Source organism: Perissodus microlepis, chromosome 2 (genome assembly GCF_051167445.1).
Source record: "Perissodus microlepis isolate ML-2025 ecotype Zambia chromosome 2, ASM5116744v1, whole genome shotgun sequence".
In the NCBI taxonomy this organism is placed as follows: domain Eukaryota; kingdom Metazoa; phylum Chordata; class Actinopteri; order Cichliformes; family Cichlidae; genus Perissodus; species Perissodus microlepis.
Window position 1 is genome coordinate 28414972 of NC_140462.1, and position 21651 is coordinate 28436622.

Here is a 21651-nt window from a genome sequence, read left to right on the forward strand (position 1 = left end):
TTCTAAAAATACTGTGAGTACTGTAGTAGTGAGTACTGGCATTTGTCCAGATTTGGAGCTGAGCATAGTGCTACCTTACAGAAAAACAGATCTGATGCAATTTGGATTTTGTTCACACAATTCTGCAGAAACAGCAAATTGTGTCTTTGTCTTTATCATTAAACGTCCATCCTCATTTATGTAGCCTAATGAGCAGGGTGGCTATCAACCTGCAGCTTTAGCATCATTGTCAGGGTTTCCTTTAGAGCAATTTGCAATCCCAGCAGTAGTAGTGCAATCTGACCAGACTGCTACCACTGCATTGCCAGCTCATTTTGGCTGCTTTCTAGACATCAACTTCAAGTACTAATAGTTCAGTTGATACCTATTATATCCCACCTTTTGACAGATGCCACTGTGATGATAAGGGGTTTAAATCTTATGGATGATTGGTGCACATACTTCTCAACCACTGTCCTTTTAAAAATGATAATTCTTTTTAAAGTGTAAAGAAGCTACATAGACTCATTGCACCACATAGCACAAATCAACATTTTAAAAAATAAATAAATAAATGAGATCTAAAAATTACCCAGGCCCAAAATAATTTTTGTTATCTTCATAGTGATGAGCTGTCAAGTTACTATAATTACTCATTTTGCAAACTTTCCCACTTCCTTTGGGGAAAATTGGATTTGCAGAGTGTAAGCTGCTTGTTAAATTGGCACTTTAACAGCAACAGTACTGAACTACTTTAATACCAACTATTGATCCAGGAATCGAAACTCATTCTGCTGATAAAGCCACTGTGGATTCAATTTAAAATGTAAAAATAGTAAAAAGGCAAACTTACTATGACGTATTTCAGTTCCAGTTTTCGAGGGCACTGAGAACACAAATGTTAAGAGAAAAGAGAATTAAGATTTAGTTTTTTAAAACAATTCAGTAAATAACTTAAAACATACTGCATTTCTTGAATGAGATTTATGGAGCTCAGTCTGTCATACTCCAGAGAATATTTTTAAAGACTACACCGAGCCTTTTGTGGATACAATACTCGCATGAAACCTGCTTTCCACAGAGATTAAAGCATTTTCCCTGTTTTTGAATTTAAAATGATTCTGGAGAAAATTTGATATTTAATGAACTGCAACTCAAAGATATCATGATCATGTACCAAATTTAAAATGAGAATAAAAGCAGGTCCTTTTTAGTTCTGCAACTGTGAGAATAATATAAAAAAAAATAGGAATATTTATTTCAAAATAAAGAAAGCCTGCAAGGGTTGAAAATAAGTTTTTTTCTCAGAAATAAAATAAAACTTAATAAATTAAGAAAATAACAATTAATTGTGCAATTCATTACATGGAGGACTTTAACTGCCACAGTATTACCAGCAGCTTATGGTGATGTTAGCCAGTTTACATCACTTTAAAAATTGCATCAGCTAGTTTTCAGATACTGCAGCTTTTCTCTATACTTGTTCTGCTTTTCCATGACACAAGTACTCAGTTAGGAACAATTCAGTACAATACAGTCCAACAAAAACAACACTGCCATTATAAAGTGTCTAGACGTAACACTGTAAAAAAGTGCAGCTTGCAGCAGTGTGAGGTGTTGATGGCATAGTAGAATGCACAGAATTTAAAAGTACTCCTATTATTTTAGAAGTCCCATTAAGAAACCCAAGGAGAATAAAATATTTGGAGAAAAGCACATTATATCCACTAAAAACACAACCTTTTTATCAGAGAAGTGCAGGTGTTACCACTGCTTTGTTGTATTCATGCGTCTCAGTTTCGGGAACTTAAAAGCTAAGTGACTGAATGTATTTCATGGCTTGTAATTGTGACACATTTAACATTTTCTCTGAAAAAGGCATAAATGCAGCGTTTGTCAAAAACAAAACAGAACTTACAAGCGACAGAGAACAAACACAGCACCCCGACTAAGCAAGCAGTCACACTGAATAAAGACGTTAATGATTCCAAAATTAGTCATTCTCACCATGATGGTTCTTCAGTGAGCAGAAATGCACTAAAACAAGCTGTAAAGAGGTGTTACAGTAAGAGAATTAGGTCAGGGTACAAATACAAAAACATAAGACCAAAAACAGGAGAGAGCACGATGGCACAGTTACTGCAGACAGAACGTCAGGATAAGATGGCAGCTGTGAGAAGGAAAGATGTGAGACTGGAAAGAAGGAGGATTAATTAAAATCATGTTAGAGAAACAGGTGTCTGATTCATTAGCTTTGCAGTACCTTTCAGGAGCCAGAACAAGAGGCGGCTCTGTCACCAGTCGATGTGCCTCGGAGGAGCCGAGGCCCGCGGGAACCTGTTCATAGTATCATAGGTAGGGATGCTACCAGCACAAGAACACACAAGATACACAAAAAGGAGACAACGTTAACAGCTAAAATTCAACAAATCCATCATCGTTTTGTAAAGCCGCCGGTTTCTCCTCTTCATTTATTTGAAATGGAAGAGGAGAAAAGACGAGCGGCTCACAAGGCAGAGAGCAAAACAGCTGCATCGATATCGACTCAGTTAAACTGGACGGCCAATTAAAGAGGCATTAAGTACAATTACTGCAAATGAGAAATATAGTAGTATTTCACGAGGCTGTTGCCATTGTTATTGATAATATCTTCAGATTACCAAAAACTGATGCAAAAATCTTTCCATCTCCTGGACTGTTCCGAACAGCAGAGAAAGGTCATCAGGTTGTAGAATACTTACTGCCCCTTTATTTTTTTAGAGAGCTTTGGCTAGATCTTGGACTTTTAACTGGATAAATAAAGGAAAATGCAGGTTTCATTCCATCTCATATTTGTATTTAAAAGAAATATGAACTGCATCTCATATGAAATGTAGGACAGTGAGGAAAACTGCACAAGCAAAGACCATCTTGAGACTGGACTCATCTGTAATTTAGCTGTTTTGCTCTCTGCCTATAGCTCCTGTTAAGGTTGGCTGGTTGGCCAAACTCATCCCCGTCCAAATGCAACTTAAAAATACATAACATGCAATTAGATGTTTTGTTAGTTTAAGGGAAAACAAATAAAAGGAGCATTTCCAGCATCACACAAAAGCTTGACATGCTTGCCTCTCTCTGAACATAATGATCAGGTGTACATTCATCGGACTTTGGCTGACTCTAAACGAGAGGAAAGAGGAAGATTCTTCACTCCACCAGAACGTCCCAGTGTGCACAGAGAGCATGCCTAGTTAGTAACATATTCCTCAAAAAACACAAAGTAAAAAACTGGCAAAATGAGAAAGTGAAAAGCAATCGCAGCAGTTCCTAATTAAACATGTAACTAAAAACATTAAAGGTGGAGGAAGAAGAAAAACTACATCAACCAACCACAACACTTTAGTATCTTAATAAATAATACTATGTAAAGCACTTGAATACTCCTCCACCTCCAACACTGGTTGTTTTGCATAATAGTTGAGCATTAGAGGTCTGGGTAATTAGATTTTTTTCATCTTACACAAAGCCAGGCTATCCATTTTCCTTTACTTCCAGCCTTTAAATTACACTAGTACCTCTTGCATTGCTCAGTGCTTGCACAGAAGTCATGGTGTTACCATCCTGTTCTCCTCTAATCCTACAGAATCTAGATACTGCAATACATCACACAATTTGTTGATAATACTCTGCTGGCCTTTTTAAGTTTTCACGTTTTCTGCTGCCATTACTTTTCAGCTTTCATATTATTTTAATTTTATGACCTCCAGATATTCAATATGTCTACACGTGTACATGCAATGAATCAGCTCCCCTGCAGTCTTGCACTATGCCAGGCCAAGCTCCTCCGGCATGCTTCCACCTCCACCATCACATGCAGTTAACAGGATTAATGTAATGTTTACCTTGTCATCATAGGATTAGGAATACCTTGTAAGCGCTCACTATGATAACCATTATTACCAATTTCCATACTGAAAACAAAATATTGTAAAAACAAAAACAAAACAAAAAAAAGAGCGATGAAAAATGTAAGGTAATACGCCATGCTGAAATGCTTGCATACAAATGCTTTCTTTTTTTTGAGAAGCTAAACTTTTCAAAGATGTTAGGAAGTACACATATTTGGAGTAGAAACCATGTTGTTGTTATTTACACTATAACTTACAAAAACAGGTGGACTTGTAAGGTAATGATTGCAAGAGCCCTTCATGAAAGGTAAGGGGCACTTTTCAAAAGGTAGCACACGACAAGAAGCCACACCATCCACCCATAAGAGCAATTCCAAGCTTAGAAATGCAAACCAGCACCAAGAATTTAGTAAACAGTTCTATGTACAAGAATCAGAGAAAAGCACAGAGTGAGAGACGTTGAAAAGGAGAGGGAGGTGGATAAAATGTCTTACGTTTTCATGGGAATTGTCTCAGGGCTATAAAGATACACACAAAAGAAGAAAAAAAAACAGCAACATAACGTCATTAAGTTGGTAAAGGAAATGCACCAGATAGTTTCTTGTAATCAGTCAGATTACAAAGTAAGGGACGCCATTGATCATCCGAGACGTTATAGAAAAAACTACTGTATGACTGCAGAGTCAAAGAACGTTAAAAAAATGTGTGTAAAGAAGAAAAATAAACAAACAGATGTGCCAATGCTTCTTTTTAAAGTGCCAAGTGCTTGATAGAGAGTGATGGGGAAAAAATGAAAGTTTAAATAAGGGATGTGGGAAATGGAAATAGTAGAAATGGTTATCACAAAGTGAAATGCCAAGTCCCAGAAACAGAGGAACTACAGAGAGGAGAAAAGGGAGGAAAAGAAAATCAACTGTAAACTTGTAGAGCCAACGTGACAAACAAGACCCATTCAAAGTTCATTTGACTGCAATAAACCCCAAAAATTCAGCTAAAATATTTATATAAAAAAATAAAAACTTGATTCCTTCATATGATTTGCAGCTCAACATGCACAAAGCAGATAGAAAAGACAGAATAGAAATAACAGAAGGATGTCCTGCAACCATTATCAGAATGTGACATATCTCCTACAAAGATTATAAACTGTCTTACAGTATGTGGACATTCACAGGGCAGTGTAGATGTTACTTAACTTTACACTGACTAGGTATTTAATATGAAAACTATAAATACATTTAAGGAAAAAGTAGAAGAGCATGTACAAATACTCACTCATCGTAAACATCCTCTGTGTCCATCCTGCGGTAGTACTTGGCCAGTTTTACTGCTAGAATAATGCTCGGGAGCAGGAGGAGAGTGCTGCAGCCCAGGCCCATCCAGAAAGTGTTCTGTTGGAAAGGCAAGTACTTAGGGTGGAAATGATAACCTATCAGGATATAAATTCATAATTATTTTAGCCTTCTGTTATTACTGAGGAAAGATTTCATGCAAAAGTTCAGGCTATGCAAGTAATATAAAATATGTCTTCCCTCAGGACATTATATAAATCAAATGAATAATAGATTAAGATAGACAGTAGTCGCTCCAGTTAGAGCCATTTAAAACTGTCACACTTTTGCTATGCTCATGAATTTTATATTTTATCATCATTTACTCCATCAAAACAGTACTGGATGTGACTTTTACAGTGGGAATCAAGGTTCTTTACCCAGTTATAGAGTTTTTTAACCCAAATATAATCTGTTACAAGTCTGTTTAAACAGGGTCTGTCTTCCTGTATTTCTAATATTGTTACCATAGAGTCAACCACGAAACTGCAAGCCATGATTTCTGCCGTGTCCACCATGTTGCTGAAGGGCTTGCATGGTGCAACTTCCATAGCCAGCTACAGAGGATATAAACAGGAAATGTCAACACACAACAGATTCAGTAACACTGTACAATTAAACGTTAAAGTCTGTCTTGGAGATGTAAACAATTGCACAACCTCACCCTGCAGTGTTCTTGGCAAACAAAAAGAGACTTCTGAGATCAACAGAAAAGCTTCATGATTCAAGCATCTTGGGTTTTTTTACTTTCATTCCTTTAGTTAACTAAAGCAGAAACCAACATGCCACAGAGCAAATTCCTCAAATTTATAGAAGTCGTAACTGTTATAATTGACTTTTCTTTATACACTCCAAAACCTTTATGCAACATGCAAAGTTTTGCAATGCAACATTCGCTTCAGGCTAAATTAACACTATGAGAAATAGACCCACACCTTTAAGTGTTAACAAATTATGATTCAGGGAGACAGAATGTTCACATTCCAGCAAGTGAAATATGGTGTTACTGAGAATTATTTCTTGTAATTCCTTCTGAATTTTATTCTTTGTAGTTTGAAACATTTTATTGGAAGACTTGAAGTGATTCCAATAGAATCAATGTGAGTCGACAATATAAAGTCTCAATGTAGACGATTCAAGTAAAAGGCAGATTTAAATGCGATCTGACTACTGTAGAGCCTGAGACCTAGAATGTCTTGTGTGTCCAGCTCTCCAGTGTCGTAGTATCTAAATCTGCCTGAGAAAAGAAAGATTTAATATGAGCTTTACATCATTCCTGAAGTCAGACAAAGAATGAGCCGTGTACCATATATCAGATATGATAAATTTGATAAATATCATATCTGCTGATTGAAGTTTTCATCGTTTGTGGAAGTGCTATCTAAATCTTGGTGCAGGTTGTTAATGATCAGTAACAGGTTGATATTTGCTTAAAAAACAAACAAACAAAAAAAGCAAACAAACAAACAACCTTTTTTGCAAAAATGTAATTTTGTTTCCCCTTCTTAGAAAAAATAGCAAATTAGCACACCAAAACTTACAGATGTTTTCACCCATTCAATGTATTGATGAAAGTAGCCAATAATGGTGGTGGTGTACTTTCTGGACTCCTAAGGAAGATTAGGACACAATGTAAGTACAGCATTTTATACAAATCAAGTATAAAAGCAAAGAAAAATAATTCAGCTGTTACCCGATTTATTAAATGCGTAGCATTCTGCGAGATGAGGAACTGCGCAGCTTTGATGGCGTCAAGAACAGCTAAGATTTTGTTCTACGGAGAAGAAACAACGGGTTTCGTTTAGATGATGATGATTAAATTATTTCTGACTTAAACTTGAGGACTATTTTACTTACAGGAAGATCAGAGGCTGTTCTTTCCAGGAACCTCATACTCTGGTTCAGCGCACTCTGTAGAGCAACAAAATTTTAGGTATAAAGGTCAAAGTTCAGAGGTTAATGACATCCATTCAAAAAATAAGCCAGTGAAACAGAAATGGAAACCAGAATCAACCGACACTTGATGAATAACATCTTTGCATGCTAAAGAGTTCTGTTCCAAAATTAAATATCCACAACGAAAAGAAAAACATGATTCAGTTAGCTTTAAAGGCAAATTAATTGTAACATATGCAACAACTAACCGGTCTTTCCTTTGCTTCCACTAGTGACTAAGTAGATAGGGTTGCTACACAACATTTCTTTTCTTTAAGTGGATATTTCTGACATTTTAGCACAAAACTCTTCACGTATAACACCAGAGTACATGAGTATAATATACATTTAATAAAAACACACAATGCAGCCTAAAATTGGACTTTTCCCACCTCTTTTTTAAAAAATAAATAAAATTGCTCTAAATGATGTCAGTGTTTGTTAATGTTCCACATAACGAATGGGGACACTTATTACACAAGACGAACGCATTTCTGCTTACCCTTGCTCTAACATACTTCTTGAAGTTGAAAGAGGAAAAAGAACAACATAAAAAAAAGCAGCTGTAAAAATCTGTGTTGAAGAATATCACTGCTCGTCTGAACTGCTTGTAGCTGTAAATAATTGCTGTTATTCAGAAGAATGGCATAAAACTGAATATTTAATTTGTTTTTCACAGTCATGATGTCTTAGATGACACATGCCTGAGGGTCAGAATTCCCCATTTAAATTATATTAAATGAATCATATAAATGTCTTATCTCTGTCAAGGTTTATGTAATATATATTTGCAAATGTTAACAGAAAATACTCCAACTTGGTAGCTTTGAGTTTGGGATCCTGACATCTAACACATATCGATATAGTCATTTATAATAAAATAAATCTACAGGGCTCATGTCTTTTAGCTCTGTTGTGGTCCCAAGTAGAACAGGGCGATATGACCAAAAATATTTATCACGCTATACATTTGAAAATTTGCGATAACGATATAACTGACGATATAATTGACACTAGACAAAATACTTTACAACTCCACAACTTTATTAGTGCAAAAAAAACCCCCAAAAAACATACATACTAAAACATTTGACAGATTTTCAAGCGCCGTGTACCACATAAAATCGTTTCGAGGTCAGTAAACACAACCAGAATTCATACATATGACACATGGGATTATAAGGGGCACTGTCGATTTTCAGAAAAATTAAAGGATTGATTTAAAGTGTGCTGTAGTAGTGTGCCCTAGTCCCAAGTAAAATATGTAGCTCAACTAGCCACTGGTTGCTTATGTCTCTGTATTTTGGCACCAGGCAAAGTGTTATGTTAGGCGTCAGTAACACAGGCCTAGAGACCAGTTGGCGATCCCCAGTCTGACTGAGTGGTCCTCGAGGTTACTGTATGAAATAGGTTGTAAAAAGGGTGCTGCAACAAACTCCTCCTTGTAAATGGACTGATTCCCATATAGCGCTTTTCTACTCTCTTGGAGTACTCAAAGCGCTCTATACAACATGGTGCATTCACCCAATCACACAAGCAGCACTAAAAGGTAATGACACTTGAAAAAGTGTGTCACAAATTGGAAATGGAGACTGTCTGCCTATCTTCGAAACCAAAATGTTTCAAAAGGCACGACATATACTTTGAAAGCAAATGATGACGTGACCCATTTCACCAAGCGACTGCCAGCAAACTCCAACTCCAACTTGCTGGGGAATGCACATTTTTTCTTACCGACCAGTAGTTACCAACCAGTACACAGTATAGGCCTGTGCAAGTAGGGCCTCAGGTTTAAAAAGCCTAAAATCAACTACCCACTGAGGTGGGAAAAGTAAAGACAGTGGACCGAAAGATTTTAAATATTCTTTAGAGCCTAAGAGAACTGAATTTTTTGTTTACAATCATACAACATATACATAGTAAACAATATATGGGATATATAGGATGCTGCCACCATAATGACACCCTGTTTTTTGTCAAGTAAATATCTTATATCTTATTCCGCTTCTTTCCCCATCCTCTTAATTAATTCATTTTTCTTCATTTTTTAAAGTTTGGCCAGTGTTTAGTTAAAATGAAGATTAGCTTGTAATATTTACCGACTAAAACTAACTTAAATAAACACACACCAATACATGCATCTAATACATACTTTTATCACTTCTATAATTCACCTGAAAGTCATATCAATTCCTGTCTGAAGGGAGGGGCAGACAAACAACCATGACAACTGAATACACCAAATTAATGCAAATTAAATCAGCCACCACTGGCACATAGTTTTGAAATGATGTAGGACGAATCTTTCCTCAAAGAGAATAACTAAATGAATCTAAGCAGAAAACAGAAATAGCTATCTCAATAGTAAACAGAGAAACACAGTAGGGCATTACCATGGATTGCTCCATTGGGACGATCTGTTGCCTGTGGATCTGCCGCAGAGTGCTAACGTGGCCTTTCAGAGCAGACTGCAGATTACTTTTGGGCTGAAACGCACAAACAACCACACAATCTTGAAATATATTAAGATAAATATATCAAAGGCTTAGATGGAATTGAAGCACATATATTATACATTCTTAATTTTTTTTCCTTGCCTTTTATATAACAGTACATTAGAATATAGTTCTTTATCCCTTTCATCCAGGAGAGGAATCAAATTATTGAATTTACAGAACAGCTGGGTTTACTTCAGGTCAACAAACTTATGGGACCTTTAGATTAAAATCTCTTTAAAAGCCCCTTTCTCTAAAATCAACTAACTACAAACTCCATCTTTCTACAGGACCCTAATGGACTTAGAAATTGAAAGTGAATGAGCATGTTGTGCTGCCCTAAATGCAATGGACGGCAGTCACACATCATTGAGAGCTTTTATTTGTTCAGGCAGAGCCGTTGAGAGAGAGCTTAGAGAGCAAGAACACACGTATTTTCTTTTCATTTTTTGCCATCGAGTGCTCCTGTGGCATTGTAAGTACATAAGCAAATTAAATCAGTGCGCACACAAAAGAAAACACTTTATACAACCACTACTGGGTGCTTGTATAAAAGCCAGATTCTTACCATCAGGTCTGTCTGGGCCTCCAGTTCTCTGGCAAATGAGAGTAGATCCACTACAGTGACCCCCTTATTCACCTAAAGATATCAAAGTAAAAGAGAACAAAATATAAAAAGTAAGGTTGTTTTCCTTTATAGTAGCAAAGTTAAATTAAAGATGTTTTTTTGACCACTCCTTTTCTTTTAGCTACATTTTCACCTTCATCCTGTAGTTTCTTCTGTAGCAGCTTTTCAACTGCACAGATTCCAGTCAATTAGACCGCTAGAAAGCTATTTAATATAACTTTTTGTCACTTATATTATTTCCAACAGACAGCAGAGAGACATGCTGCACATAAAAATGTGTCAGCTTGACTTTTGCAGGGTGTGTGCATTGAGTATCAGTCAGTCTTTAAAAGCTTTTTTTTTTTATTGTCAGTCACTCTGGGGAAATAATTCTAAGTGAACCTGACGGGTTGTGTTAGACAAGACATGAAATGCCAAGTCCCTGCCTGTTCCTACATCCTCTTTGCCTTGGCAGGATCACCTTTGGATAATTGAGCTGCAGTGGTCCTCGACGAAACCCACTGTTCTGTATCACACTGAAGCTCTTATCAGGCGAAGCATGGCTGCCTGTTGTATGTTAACTGACAGCAGTGGAGGTGCCTCTTAGACTGCGCCCACAGAAGTGAGCTATTTCTGGTAGCATACCATTAAAGCACAGCTGAAATATGTTTGTGTGTAATTATGTAAGAATTTATAACAATTCATTATTATTTGACTCCCCACTCTTTCTATTTGGATTGTGCTTTCTCAGATAAACTGGTGCATCTACAGAACAATTCAGTCTAGTAATCACAAAGAAATACCTTGGTTGTGTAGCTGTTTTACACAAATATTGTGAGTGTCTCCTTCTGTGCATTGCTTCTTGGCTTTGTTGTGTATGCTGGCCTGTCCCTTGCAGGCACACAAAACCACACTACTTCCTGCGTGGTTTTGTGTGCCTGATTATCCAATTATGCCCTTCCCCCTTCATTCATGCATATTTTAAGGGATTTATTTGTGTTGCACATTTTTTTTCTTTCCCGCTGATGTGTTTGCTCATTCCAGTATGCTTGTGCTGATGTGTCACCTCCTCCAGGTAGTCGGCGTAGTTGATCTCTGACAGCCCTGCTTCAGAGAAATCCAGGAGGTTCTGCCTTCCCTCTGCCTCCAACAGGATTATGCCTCTCAAGTCGATCTTAAGACTGTCCAGCTGACTGACCACATCCTTTGTGAACTGTTAACACAAAGATATAAAATACTTTTTTTGTTTAGTTGTTCTAGAATGTATACATTAAATGTTATTCATGCATATTTTATGTGTATGCTCCAATTTTCTTGACATAACATCAGAAAAAAAGATAATCTGGTAATCTTAGGACTTTGAGTAAATTTCCAGTATTGTGACTGTATAGACATGAAAATAATGAAAGGCTTCCAAAAACACAAAACAAATGTTGGCACACGAGCGACCCAAAATCTTAAAGATGTGGTTTGGATGGAAGTCTACATATTCCAGTGATGCTTTCTCTTGATTTTTTTGTTTTACAGTCCCCAGTCATACATTTCTCTACATAATCCTTTCATTTAATATTAAATAGTAAGAGTACTTTTGCTTGCACTGGACTGTATGCTTTAAGGACTGTTGTCCCAAAAAGCAAAGCCATAGCTGTACCGAGACATATCTTGGCAAGTGTGATTTTCATGAAGGATGTCGTGAATAGAAATATGTAATTTCACAACCAAAAAAGAAGTTGTTGTTTTGTGGCACTTTAAAGACAACCAGACCAAAAATACTGACAATAAAAGCTGTTCTCAGATGACATGGTTGTATGTTTATGTGTTTCCAATAACACTAGAAATGTCCTGCATGTGATGGGTTGCACAACTTTTATTTAATATAGAAAATTCTACAAAGAGATGAGCTACGCAACACTCCATACACTGAATCCACATACGCCAATGACACCCCCATTTACTGCCTGAAAATATAGTTTTTTAATTTTTTTTAAACTTTTTTTTGTAATGAATTTTGAAATGTGAATACTTATGATCAATTCAAAGGTATATATAATAGACTATATAAATAAAATAATATTTCATGTCACCATCTGGTGTTAAAGTTGGCACCCATGCTGCATACAACCTAGAGCCATGTGAGAAACTGCTGTGCATTTATACAGTGAGATAAATTAGAGTTACTATGGTGATAACGAGCATGTTAGCTTAAAAGAGGGAAGCTCTTCTTAGAATAGATGTATATTCACAATTGGGGGGGGGGACTTTTTAGATTTGCTGCTTATAGCTTGTATGATTGGTAAATTAACAGAATAAAAAGTGTCAGACTTTTAGAAAATTTTTCAGGCTTTAATGAAGAAAAATTAACAATATCCAGGAGCCGCATGGAACATATCATCTGTTGGCGACAATGAGTCAAGGCAATTGTGCCAAGTGTCAGGAAAGTGCTGAAAGTAGAAGTGGCTGGCTTAAATCAATATAATGTCACACAGGCATACACTGACTTAAGGGCTAAAGCATGCTGAAATTATCAGCTGTCAGCATCCCTTTTAGTTTGGGACCTAAGAACTTATAAGGTAATGCAAATGAAGCACTGCAGCCTTGACTGCAGATGTCTGGGACCTTATTTCCTGTAGAGTCGTTTTTAATCCAGCTGTTTTATTATGTTTTGCGAGTGGGAGGGAAGAGAGAAAATGTTACACGTGGACAAAGATTACCCTGACTTTACCCTGATATGTGAGCAACATCAGAGTTATTCTTTTTCAGCTGATTAAAATTTGTCCTATTAAAGGTTAATATCATGTATCTTTATATGAACTGGTAATGTAAAGTGTATAACACTTTAGGAGAAAAAAGTAGTTATTTTAGTTGCTTTCAGCTATTATAAGACAGCATCCTATCATAATAATAACTACAACAGAGTACGTAAAGGTTACTAACCACTGTGGTGTTCAGGTAAGAGGAAATATTGAAGACTTTGTCCAGACGCATGGCAGAGTAGATGCCTTGGTTCTTTTTGCAAGTACTAATGAAGACAAGTACAAGAAAACAAATACACACAGAAATATCAGAAAGGGGAAAAAAAAGAAAGAAATATCAATATGTAACTTTCTGTCATAGTAAAAATATTTGCTGCCACCAAGTGAAACTGACTGGAAGTACATGACTAATATGTCCATTTATGAGAGACAGTGTATTATTCACGAAAAGCTTAAAATGTTTGCAAATATATTAAAGCTAAAAATGCCTTGAAAGCATTTAGGTAGCCACATATCTTAGACTTGCTTTATAAAGTGTGAAAACTTGAAAACACATTCTGTTTGAAAATGGTGACGATGAATCTGCCATCCCAGTATACTGAGAATGTGCAGCTTCACACTGCAGGAAGATGATGAAAGCTCATGTAATCACTAAGAAAGGGGCTGCAGAAAAGCAGTGCAGACAGCGTAGAAAAAAACTATCCTAATTAGCAAAGCCAGGTTAATAGTAACCCTCTCCTTCTTTCTCATTTGCATCTCCATCAATGGAAACAAGATACTCAGTCACATGCTTGATGTCTGACCCTAAGTCAAATGAAAAACAGCATCATCGATTAATTTTGCAGACTATACTTAGATAAATGGGTTGTCTTGCTGAAAAAAAATCATTCATATTGTTGTAAACTAGTGTATGCATGAAATATAGAGAAGACAGGTGGAGAAAGGTGTGAGAATAATGGCATGACAGTGTCATCTAAATACACAAAAAATCCTTTTCTTTGCCTGTATAAGCTCTCTGTTGTCAACTTCAGCTCAGAGTCGTTGTACATGTAGCCAGGGATGAAGTTCTTCCACTCTGGGTTGATCATATATGGAGTATCCACAACCTGGTGAATTAGAGAGCAGGAAACAGGATGTATAATCAATAATTCCTATGGAGAAGCAAAATGAATTCATCAGTAAATTCATTAATGTAAATTCAAATTATAAACAAATGCACATCATCATCCACGATGCAGTTCGTCCTCACTGAGGCGGCAAGAAAGTCGAGAAGAGCAATCATGGAGGCACAGAAGAAAATGCTGAAAATGAATTTAATTTGCAGAAACGTCTATAAATTACTTATAAATTACCCCGCTCCAAATCTGACAAACTTCGTTCTCTTTCATGAGTGCCGATGCACCATAAATTAAGAAAAATGGCAGAATATTTCAGCCTTTTTTTGCCCATTTCTTTATTTGTTTTTTAAACTTGAGGCAAAATTCGATCTTCTGAATTATGGATAGGTTGAGTGCAGATGCATTCAGACTTAATGCACATAACAGCTTGCCCCTGACAACTGGCAGCAAATGCTATTCCAATGAGCCCACCTAAGGGACACCAAGTTTTATGTAGTGTGCTTATACTAACAATTATCTGTGCCAGTGGTTCCCAGACTGTGGGATCTCAGAATTATAACTCGGGGTGGAGTGAAGCTGAATGAAAATGGCACATTGGTTCTGCACTGCTAACAATGCATGGACACGTTTTTGAGAGGACTGCCCAGTAAAGCTAAAACAGATTAATCTACACCAAATGTCACAACCACCAAAACAAAAACCAAACACTATGACGAAGCACATGCCGGCCTCAGCTTCACCACAGTGGGTAATGAAGAGAGATCACAGTGTGCTGTGTCTGAAAATATTCACTTCTGATTGTATGAAGCTAAAGTGAGACTGTCACTTTGTTCACTATTTACATTTTTAGTTGTATCACACACAGATACACACGTTGGATTTTTCTATGAATTACAGTCAGTTTTCAAAGAAAAATATATAGAATGTTTCTTTTACTCTTCAAGTAGGACTTTTATTTAATAATATATATTAATCTTTGAAAGCAGGGCCCTTTGTATGCTTTATGTGTGGGATCCACTTTTACACAATCAAAAAACACTCTGTTTACATTTTATCTCCCTTATCATTGCATGACTTGCCTTGAAAAGCTCTTTGGTGTGGAATGGTTCGCACACAAGTTTCTCCATGTTCCCTCCAGCCAGGAAGATGATGGTCACCACTCCCATCAGTACCCAGGAGAAGAGGAAGCTAAATCCAACTCCACTGTGGAGAAGAACAAATAGTCCCTGTGGTACAGCTGATATGCACAATTCTAACACAGTGAACTGTAGCTTTATAGTGAAACAAGCTGTCTGTCATAGTACAGTTTTAATAACTGTAAAAACTACTAGAACATGTACAGTTATACTACAGTTGTACTTGTAGGCGTTAAAATAGCAACATAAACCTGAGCTGTGGCAGCTTTTTACACTTTGCATACTGGACTTACGCCATAAGCATCGTTCCTCCTGTATTGGAGATGCAGCCCCGTGTTGTAGGTGAGGCATGTTTGTCGTAGCCCAGCGTGCCGCACAGCAGGCCCAGGTAGTTGAAGGCCAGGACCAGGACCACCATGCAACAAAGAGCAATGCAGCCAATCCACCTGAAGGCAGCAGGCAAAGCCAAACTATTAGAGATCTCACAGAAGGTGGTTTACCAAAATATAAATAAGCACAGTTCCCACTGTGGTTTATATCAACAAACTGTCAAAGCATCCTCGAGAAAGAGAGCTTTGCTCCACTTGCTTATCCAGCCAAAAAAGCACATAAGCACAGAAACTAGGATGGGTACAATGAAAATACAACACAAAGCTTACTAAAAAGGAAAAGAGAAAAAACATAAAGCAAGATAAATGTCAAACATCAGGCATATTGCATTAATATAGTTACCTTGTTTCAGCACATTTACATGATAGTTTCTATTTAATAAAAATGTTTTTTTACTTTTACCCTTAGAGGTTTTCCTTTTATGCAAAGCACTTATAAACACACAGATATGCTTTGTGAAGTGAAGAAGAATACCTGTAGAAGTCCATTTTGTCAATTTCTGGGTAGTAGTCTTCAATCTTGGCGTGCACATGGTTAATGAAGATGGTGAAGTTGGACAGGCAGCTCTGCACTGGGAATGCCTTGGAAAAGCTGCTGATGTTATTGCCAATGCTATCCACCAAATTTGTTACACCTGAGAGAAATCATTTTTTCAAAAAAGAAAAAATGAAGAGTGTAAAGATACTTGAAAAATAAATAAATTCATCAGTTTTACCATTTTAGGGAAAAATATTAACCCGGATTGAAATTTAACATTGAATTAGACTACTATATCAACAAATGTTTAAAGTGAAATCTGTGCAATTCAAAAAGGCCCCATTCTTGCTACAAGAAACAAACTTACAGTACATAACAAATGAAACATAAAGAGAAACGCAGAGAGTGCAAGGAGAACACAAAAATCCATTCATTTATATAAGCACTTATTGTAATAACATATATCAAGAGTTATTAACTTTTGTATTTGATTTCAGAAAAACATCGGTTCACCACTTACTCTCAACAACACTTCTGGTCTGTTCAATCACCATATGCGGCGTGTCATTCACAGAGGAGAAGCCCTGTGAAAGGAGGAAAAACAAGAAGGAACACCAAGTTTGTTTGTCCATTTTGTGGTTTTGGTTGCATTTGAAAAAAAAAAAAAAAAACAGGAACTAAAGATGAACAACTAAACAAGAAAACTGACAAAATACATCAGAAAATAGACTGGAAGACAAAAAAACTCAGTCCAATTAATGTGGTTCATGCTCACCCTCTGAACGACAGCGCTGAGGTCTGTTTTCAATACATCGTTCATCTTTTCCAGCTGTGCATTCACATCGGGTAGCTAACAAGTGAAAAACACAGCTTTGATAAGTAGTACCAATATAAAATTATCAAAATTTAACAATTGCTGATTGCTGTTCAGAAATCTATTTTTTTTTCACTAGTTCAAATAACTCCTTAAAAGAATAACCTAAACCTTTCCATTGCTGTATTTCACTGTGCAGCACACTGCATGAGAAAAAAAAAACGAAACAATGGGACAAAATAATTATTTCTAATGCTTAATATAATGCATAATCTTTAGGGTCAATATAGAAAGGTAGATGATTACTTTAAGACAGACACAGAAAATGTTGAACTTATCCATTAGCCCAAAGTACTTAAGCCTGATTTTTGAGTGTGAACAATTTTATTGCAAACGTGCCAAAAAGAGCACCACAGTTACAGTATAAAGCTTTGTATTGGAGTTTGCTTCATTCAGTTTTGTACCCGTGTGAAATTTGAGCTGATCTGCAGCTGGGACAGAGACTGGCGAATGTTGCGGCATAGCTGGGCTGTGGTAGCATCCGAGTCTTCATCATGGCAGTCAGGGTCATTTAGGGTGTGGTTGATGCTGGTCCGGACTTGGCCCAGGTTTAGGCTCAGTTTCCCTGTTCCATCCTGAAGCACCTCCAGAGATGCATTAACGCTCTCCAAGGCCTCCTTGGTTTCTCGCATGGCTGAAATAACGAGACCACAAGCGACATGGCAAGTGAACTGGGTTTAATATATGAGGGAAAAACCAATAAAGGAGAAATGCCCAAAGCAAAGTACCTAAAAAGTAAAAATGAAGAACAGTGGTTTTTGGGACTGTTCTCGCTGCAGTCACATGTTCTTCCAAAATGTAAATAAAGTCAGCTGGATTGTCTTATATCCTCAGGAAAATAAAAATGAAGGTGTTTTTTCACTAGTTATCTTGAGGAAAAATTTTAAATTAAAGGAGTTGTCATGTAGGGCTTTTCGATTAACTCCATTCCCATTGGATACTACTATCAGATGACTCAAAGGATCATGAATACTTTATATGAATCTTTCAGTTCTCTTCTGGAAAATACTGTAACAGTAAATGTGTGATATTAGACAGCCTTTGATTTCACCAGTGAAGAGGAAGTATGGAGCTGTTTTGTTTTGCTTTTTTTAAACAGTGTATTGGTAACACAAATCGGGTAACCAGAACAAGGCAGTGGAGGCCAGAGGAAATCAGAATGGTTGACCAGAAATAGCAGAAGCTTAGAAACAGATATAGCATGATTTTTCATGCTTGTGTGCAACCGTGAACCCTGTTATAAAAAGCATTATGTGTAAAGTGGGACTACATAGGAAAAGAAAATTGTTTCATATTAAATAACTGTTTTGCTAAGTGGTAAAGGAACTATTTAGACCCTTTACCTAATTAAAATCACAATCCTACAATGTCAAAAGAACACATTATGCTGCTTGAATCATTGGATCATAATTATTGAACCATTAATGTGTATTTCATTTTAATGTTTCAGCTGGAGGTTATTTAAATTGCTAATATAGTAATAGGTAACTTTAGCTATATTAATAAAGCATTATATATTAGTGACTTTATATAGTTAACATCTGCAAAATCCTAAGCATTTCAAGTGTTATGTTATGTTATAGAGTACAAAGTACAATGCTTGCTTCAAAATATAATGTAGTTGAAGTAAAAGTCAGCAACAATGAATTATTTAAATAAAGCACAATGATATTAAAACTGTACTTTGTTTCTCAGGCACATACTAAGAAATCATTACTATCAGCCCAAACTCCACAATCGGTGTATCCCTAGTAAAGCCCAGGCCTGATCCAAGTATATCTTTTGAGTTTCTCGTCCAAGCTAATGGGGTTTGACATTTTGAGTGTGTCTGTAGTGTTCTCATATACTAGTGTGAATCTCTAGCATCTAAAATTACAATGTTAACTGCACTGCATGCAACAGAATCGCTTTTGGCAAACATTAAGCAAACAGGAATGCTATGAATAATATGAGCCATTATTAAAGATGTCGCTGTTCAGTAAATGACGCTTTTCCATGCATTTGGGTTCATTGTAAGACAGCAGCCAGTGTTAGTATAGAGTCTGTGAGCAGCCTGCAGAGGATGCTTAAAATTAAACAGGATAAAGAAAACAAAAACACTAGCATCCTTGAACAGAGGCATAAAAGGTGAACAAGCGGAAACGGTAAATACACTCTCACATAGTGGCACGATTAGCAACACTGTGAAGCCATAGATGGACGCTTAAGCACCATCTTTAATTGTAGTAGTATATATCTCTTGGTTTTGTATTCCCTTTTTCTATCTTGTTAGACTCTGCATTCTCAGTGAATAATAAAAAGCTTTGACAACTTGGCTCAAACCCAACAGAAACCCAAAAGGATATGAATATTAAAAACCCAAATTACAGTATAATCACTGCCATGCCAATGGCCAGACATTTTACCAACTTTACTTTTTTCATGCTTACTGACAGATCTTTCATCTTTTGTTGCTGATGTGGTGCAAGCCTATATATTTGGGTCAAACATCCACACAGCATCTAGTTGTGATTCAGAATTTAAAAAACAAGAGAAAAAGAAAACAAGGTACTCTCATAGTTACATATTCAAATAAAAAAATAAAAAATAAAAGTAACATGATTGGTTACACAAACATGTTTTTTATGCTCACATCACACTGGGGTAACACAGTTACAGTATAAAGGGTTTGGGGATTTTGTCAAAACACCATGAACTTAAAACTGCACTAGGCTGGATTTTTATGTAAGGAGAATCATTTCCATTTATATTCACAAATGGAAAGAAAACAGAGAATTTATTCGTCCAATTTACCTGGTGACAACAGAAGCAGACATTCACATAAAGGAATATAGCATAGTGCAGTTTTTATATACTGACTGTTTATTTTTCATCAAAAACTCACGAACTGTAACTCAGGGCTCAGGTAGGCATCAAGGAAGAAAACAAAGGGGACGAATCACAGTAGCAACAATGGTGTCAAAATTCACAAAGTCAAGGGTCAAAGGACTGTGGGTCAGTTACTAAGTTATCATTACCTTTAATGGCCCTCTCGATTTTCACTTTATAAAAAAAAAAAGAGCATAAAATACAAAGATTAAGGATTAATGAAACTATTATTATATGGTGGAGGACTTATTACTTATAGGAAAATACTGAAACGAGTCCTAAACCTGTATTTCCACCAAAAAAAGGTTATTCACACATTCACACATTTAAGGGAAAAACATTGTATTCATCACACAACTGGCAGCACTGCAATGTTTGCAGTGAAGCTGTAGCTGGCATTTAGTAGCTTAGAACCTGCAATATTTTGATCTTAGCTAGAGGAGGAAATTAAAAGTGAGCAACTGTACCTCCAGCCATATTGAGGACTTGGTCCAAGGCAGGACGGACCTCCTTATCCAACTGATCATGTATTCTTCCACCCAATAATGGACCTATGTCTGTAGAAAACATCAGCATAGACACATTAGTCCAAGTCACTCTTGTTCCCAATTTTGTTCTCTAGTAAACCATCTAAACTTGTGTTCTAATGGTTTGAGTATACAAGGCATAACTTCCTTCATTCCTTTTTTTGTTTTTAATTTAAAAGCTTAAAATCCTGGCTCTGTTTTTGCAAGTCACAACTTCTAGGAAAGAACTGCCTCCAGAAGAAAGTAGCAGGAATACTCAAGAGATGTTTTTTAGAAGTTGCTACTTTGCCTATGGAGCTAGTTAAGTCACAGTTGTGAAAACAAGTAAAGCAGACACATTAAATTCACATAATAAGCATGCTACACAACTGAGTGTATAAACTCAGTGACTTGTTTGTGTCTACCTAATTTACTATTGGAGAAACAGAGAAGAACTACTTACTATCTAGGTCATAGATGACTTTGTTCTTGGCCGTGGCATACTGGGATATTAGGTATTCAATTTGCTGCATAGAGGAAACACAGAGACAAGCAGAGTCTTAGAAATAGCTGCACAAAAGTACTTTATTGGTCTAGACACCAACAAACAACTTCAGTGTTACACAATTTCATTAATCCACTTGAGAATCTGGTTGGAGTTTTCTTCAGCAAATACCACCCATAAGAGTGAGACTGATTGTTGGAGAAATTTCACCGTATGAGAACAATCTTTTCAAAAGCAACTTTGCAGGTGTTGCGTGCACAAAAGGTGAGAAAATTCTCTTTTCCCGTGTGAAAGGATTACACAAAGTCAGCATGACAAGAAACCCCAGTTTCAACAAAGAAAAAAGAAATGATATGCACACTGATTCACAAATGTACCCTCAAGTCTGCCACCCTGAAATGTAAGGAAAATTCATAACTGAACCATCTATAATGCTTCACCCCAATTCTTTATGTAACATCGTGATTCAAATGGAAACTTTCTGCCTCACCATCGGTGTGTCGTTAGCAAAGATGTGCAGATCCCTCATGTTGCTGTTGACTAGTCTCCGTACGTTCTTCACCTGAGAGCTCAGGTTCTGGTTGGCGGCATACGCACACAGCACTCCAATCCTAATAAAACAGTTGAAACAAGAACACAAACATGCAATCTGCCTGCTATCGGACATGTCTGAGTAACCCTGCTGCCCCTGTGTCAGTCAAGAGTAAGGCAGGGGCGAGTCATGCAGAGCAGGGTGATGACAAGTCACCAGCAGTAGGGGTCAGTGTGCACCACCACATTCACTTTACTT

At 36.7% G+C, this 21651-nt stretch overlaps 1 protein-coding gene across 12 annotated transcripts in view; it reads right to left on the reverse strand.

Moving 5' to 3' along the window:
* The window catches only part of prom1a (prominin 1a), an 84000-nt gene that overhangs the window by 3727 nt on the left and 58622 nt on the right, over positions 1 to 21651 (reverse strand). For 2 of the 12 annotated variants that reach the window (XM_084954450.1, XM_084954447.1), the window contains 24 exons: positions 21352 to 21472; positions 20820 to 20883; positions 20318 to 20407; positions 17387 to 17616; positions 16884 to 16958; positions 16629 to 16692; positions 16106 to 16265; positions 15535 to 15687; positions 15185 to 15308; positions 13990 to 14093; positions 13169 to 13253; positions 11301 to 11447; positions 10196 to 10267; positions 9526 to 9618; positions 7635 to 7652; positions 7055 to 7108; positions 6891 to 6971; positions 6739 to 6807; positions 5665 to 5754; positions 5142 to 5257; positions 4361 to 4384; positions 3861 to 3929; positions 1987 to 2343; positions 833 to 865 (listed from right to left, as the gene is read on the reverse strand). In XM_084954450.1, coding sequence (XP_084810576.1) covers positions 2274 to 2343; positions 3861 to 3929; positions 4361 to 4384; positions 5142 to 5257; positions 5665 to 5754; positions 6739 to 6807; positions 6891 to 6971; positions 7055 to 7108; positions 7635 to 7652; positions 9526 to 9618; positions 10196 to 10267; positions 11301 to 11447; positions 13169 to 13253; positions 13990 to 14093; positions 15185 to 15308; positions 15535 to 15687; positions 16106 to 16265; positions 16629 to 16692; positions 16884 to 16958; positions 17387 to 17616; positions 20318 to 20407; positions 20820 to 20883; positions 21352 to 21472 — 2173 coding nt within the window. In that variant the 3' untranslated portion in view covers positions 833 to 865; positions 1987 to 2273. Of the gene's footprint in view, positions 1 to 832; positions 866 to 1986; positions 4744 to 5137; positions 5258 to 5664; positions 5755 to 6738; positions 6808 to 6890; positions 6972 to 7054; positions 7109 to 7634; positions 7653 to 9525; positions 9619 to 10195; positions 10268 to 11300; positions 11448 to 13168; positions 13254 to 13989; positions 14094 to 15184; positions 15309 to 15534; positions 15688 to 16105; positions 16266 to 16628; positions 16693 to 16883; positions 16959 to 17386; positions 17617 to 19999; positions 20024 to 20317; positions 20408 to 20819; positions 20884 to 21351; positions 21473 to 21651 lie in introns of those variants that run through there. The other 10 variants (XM_084954416.1, XM_084954433.1, XM_084954425.1 and 7 more) reach the window with 10 other exon arrangements.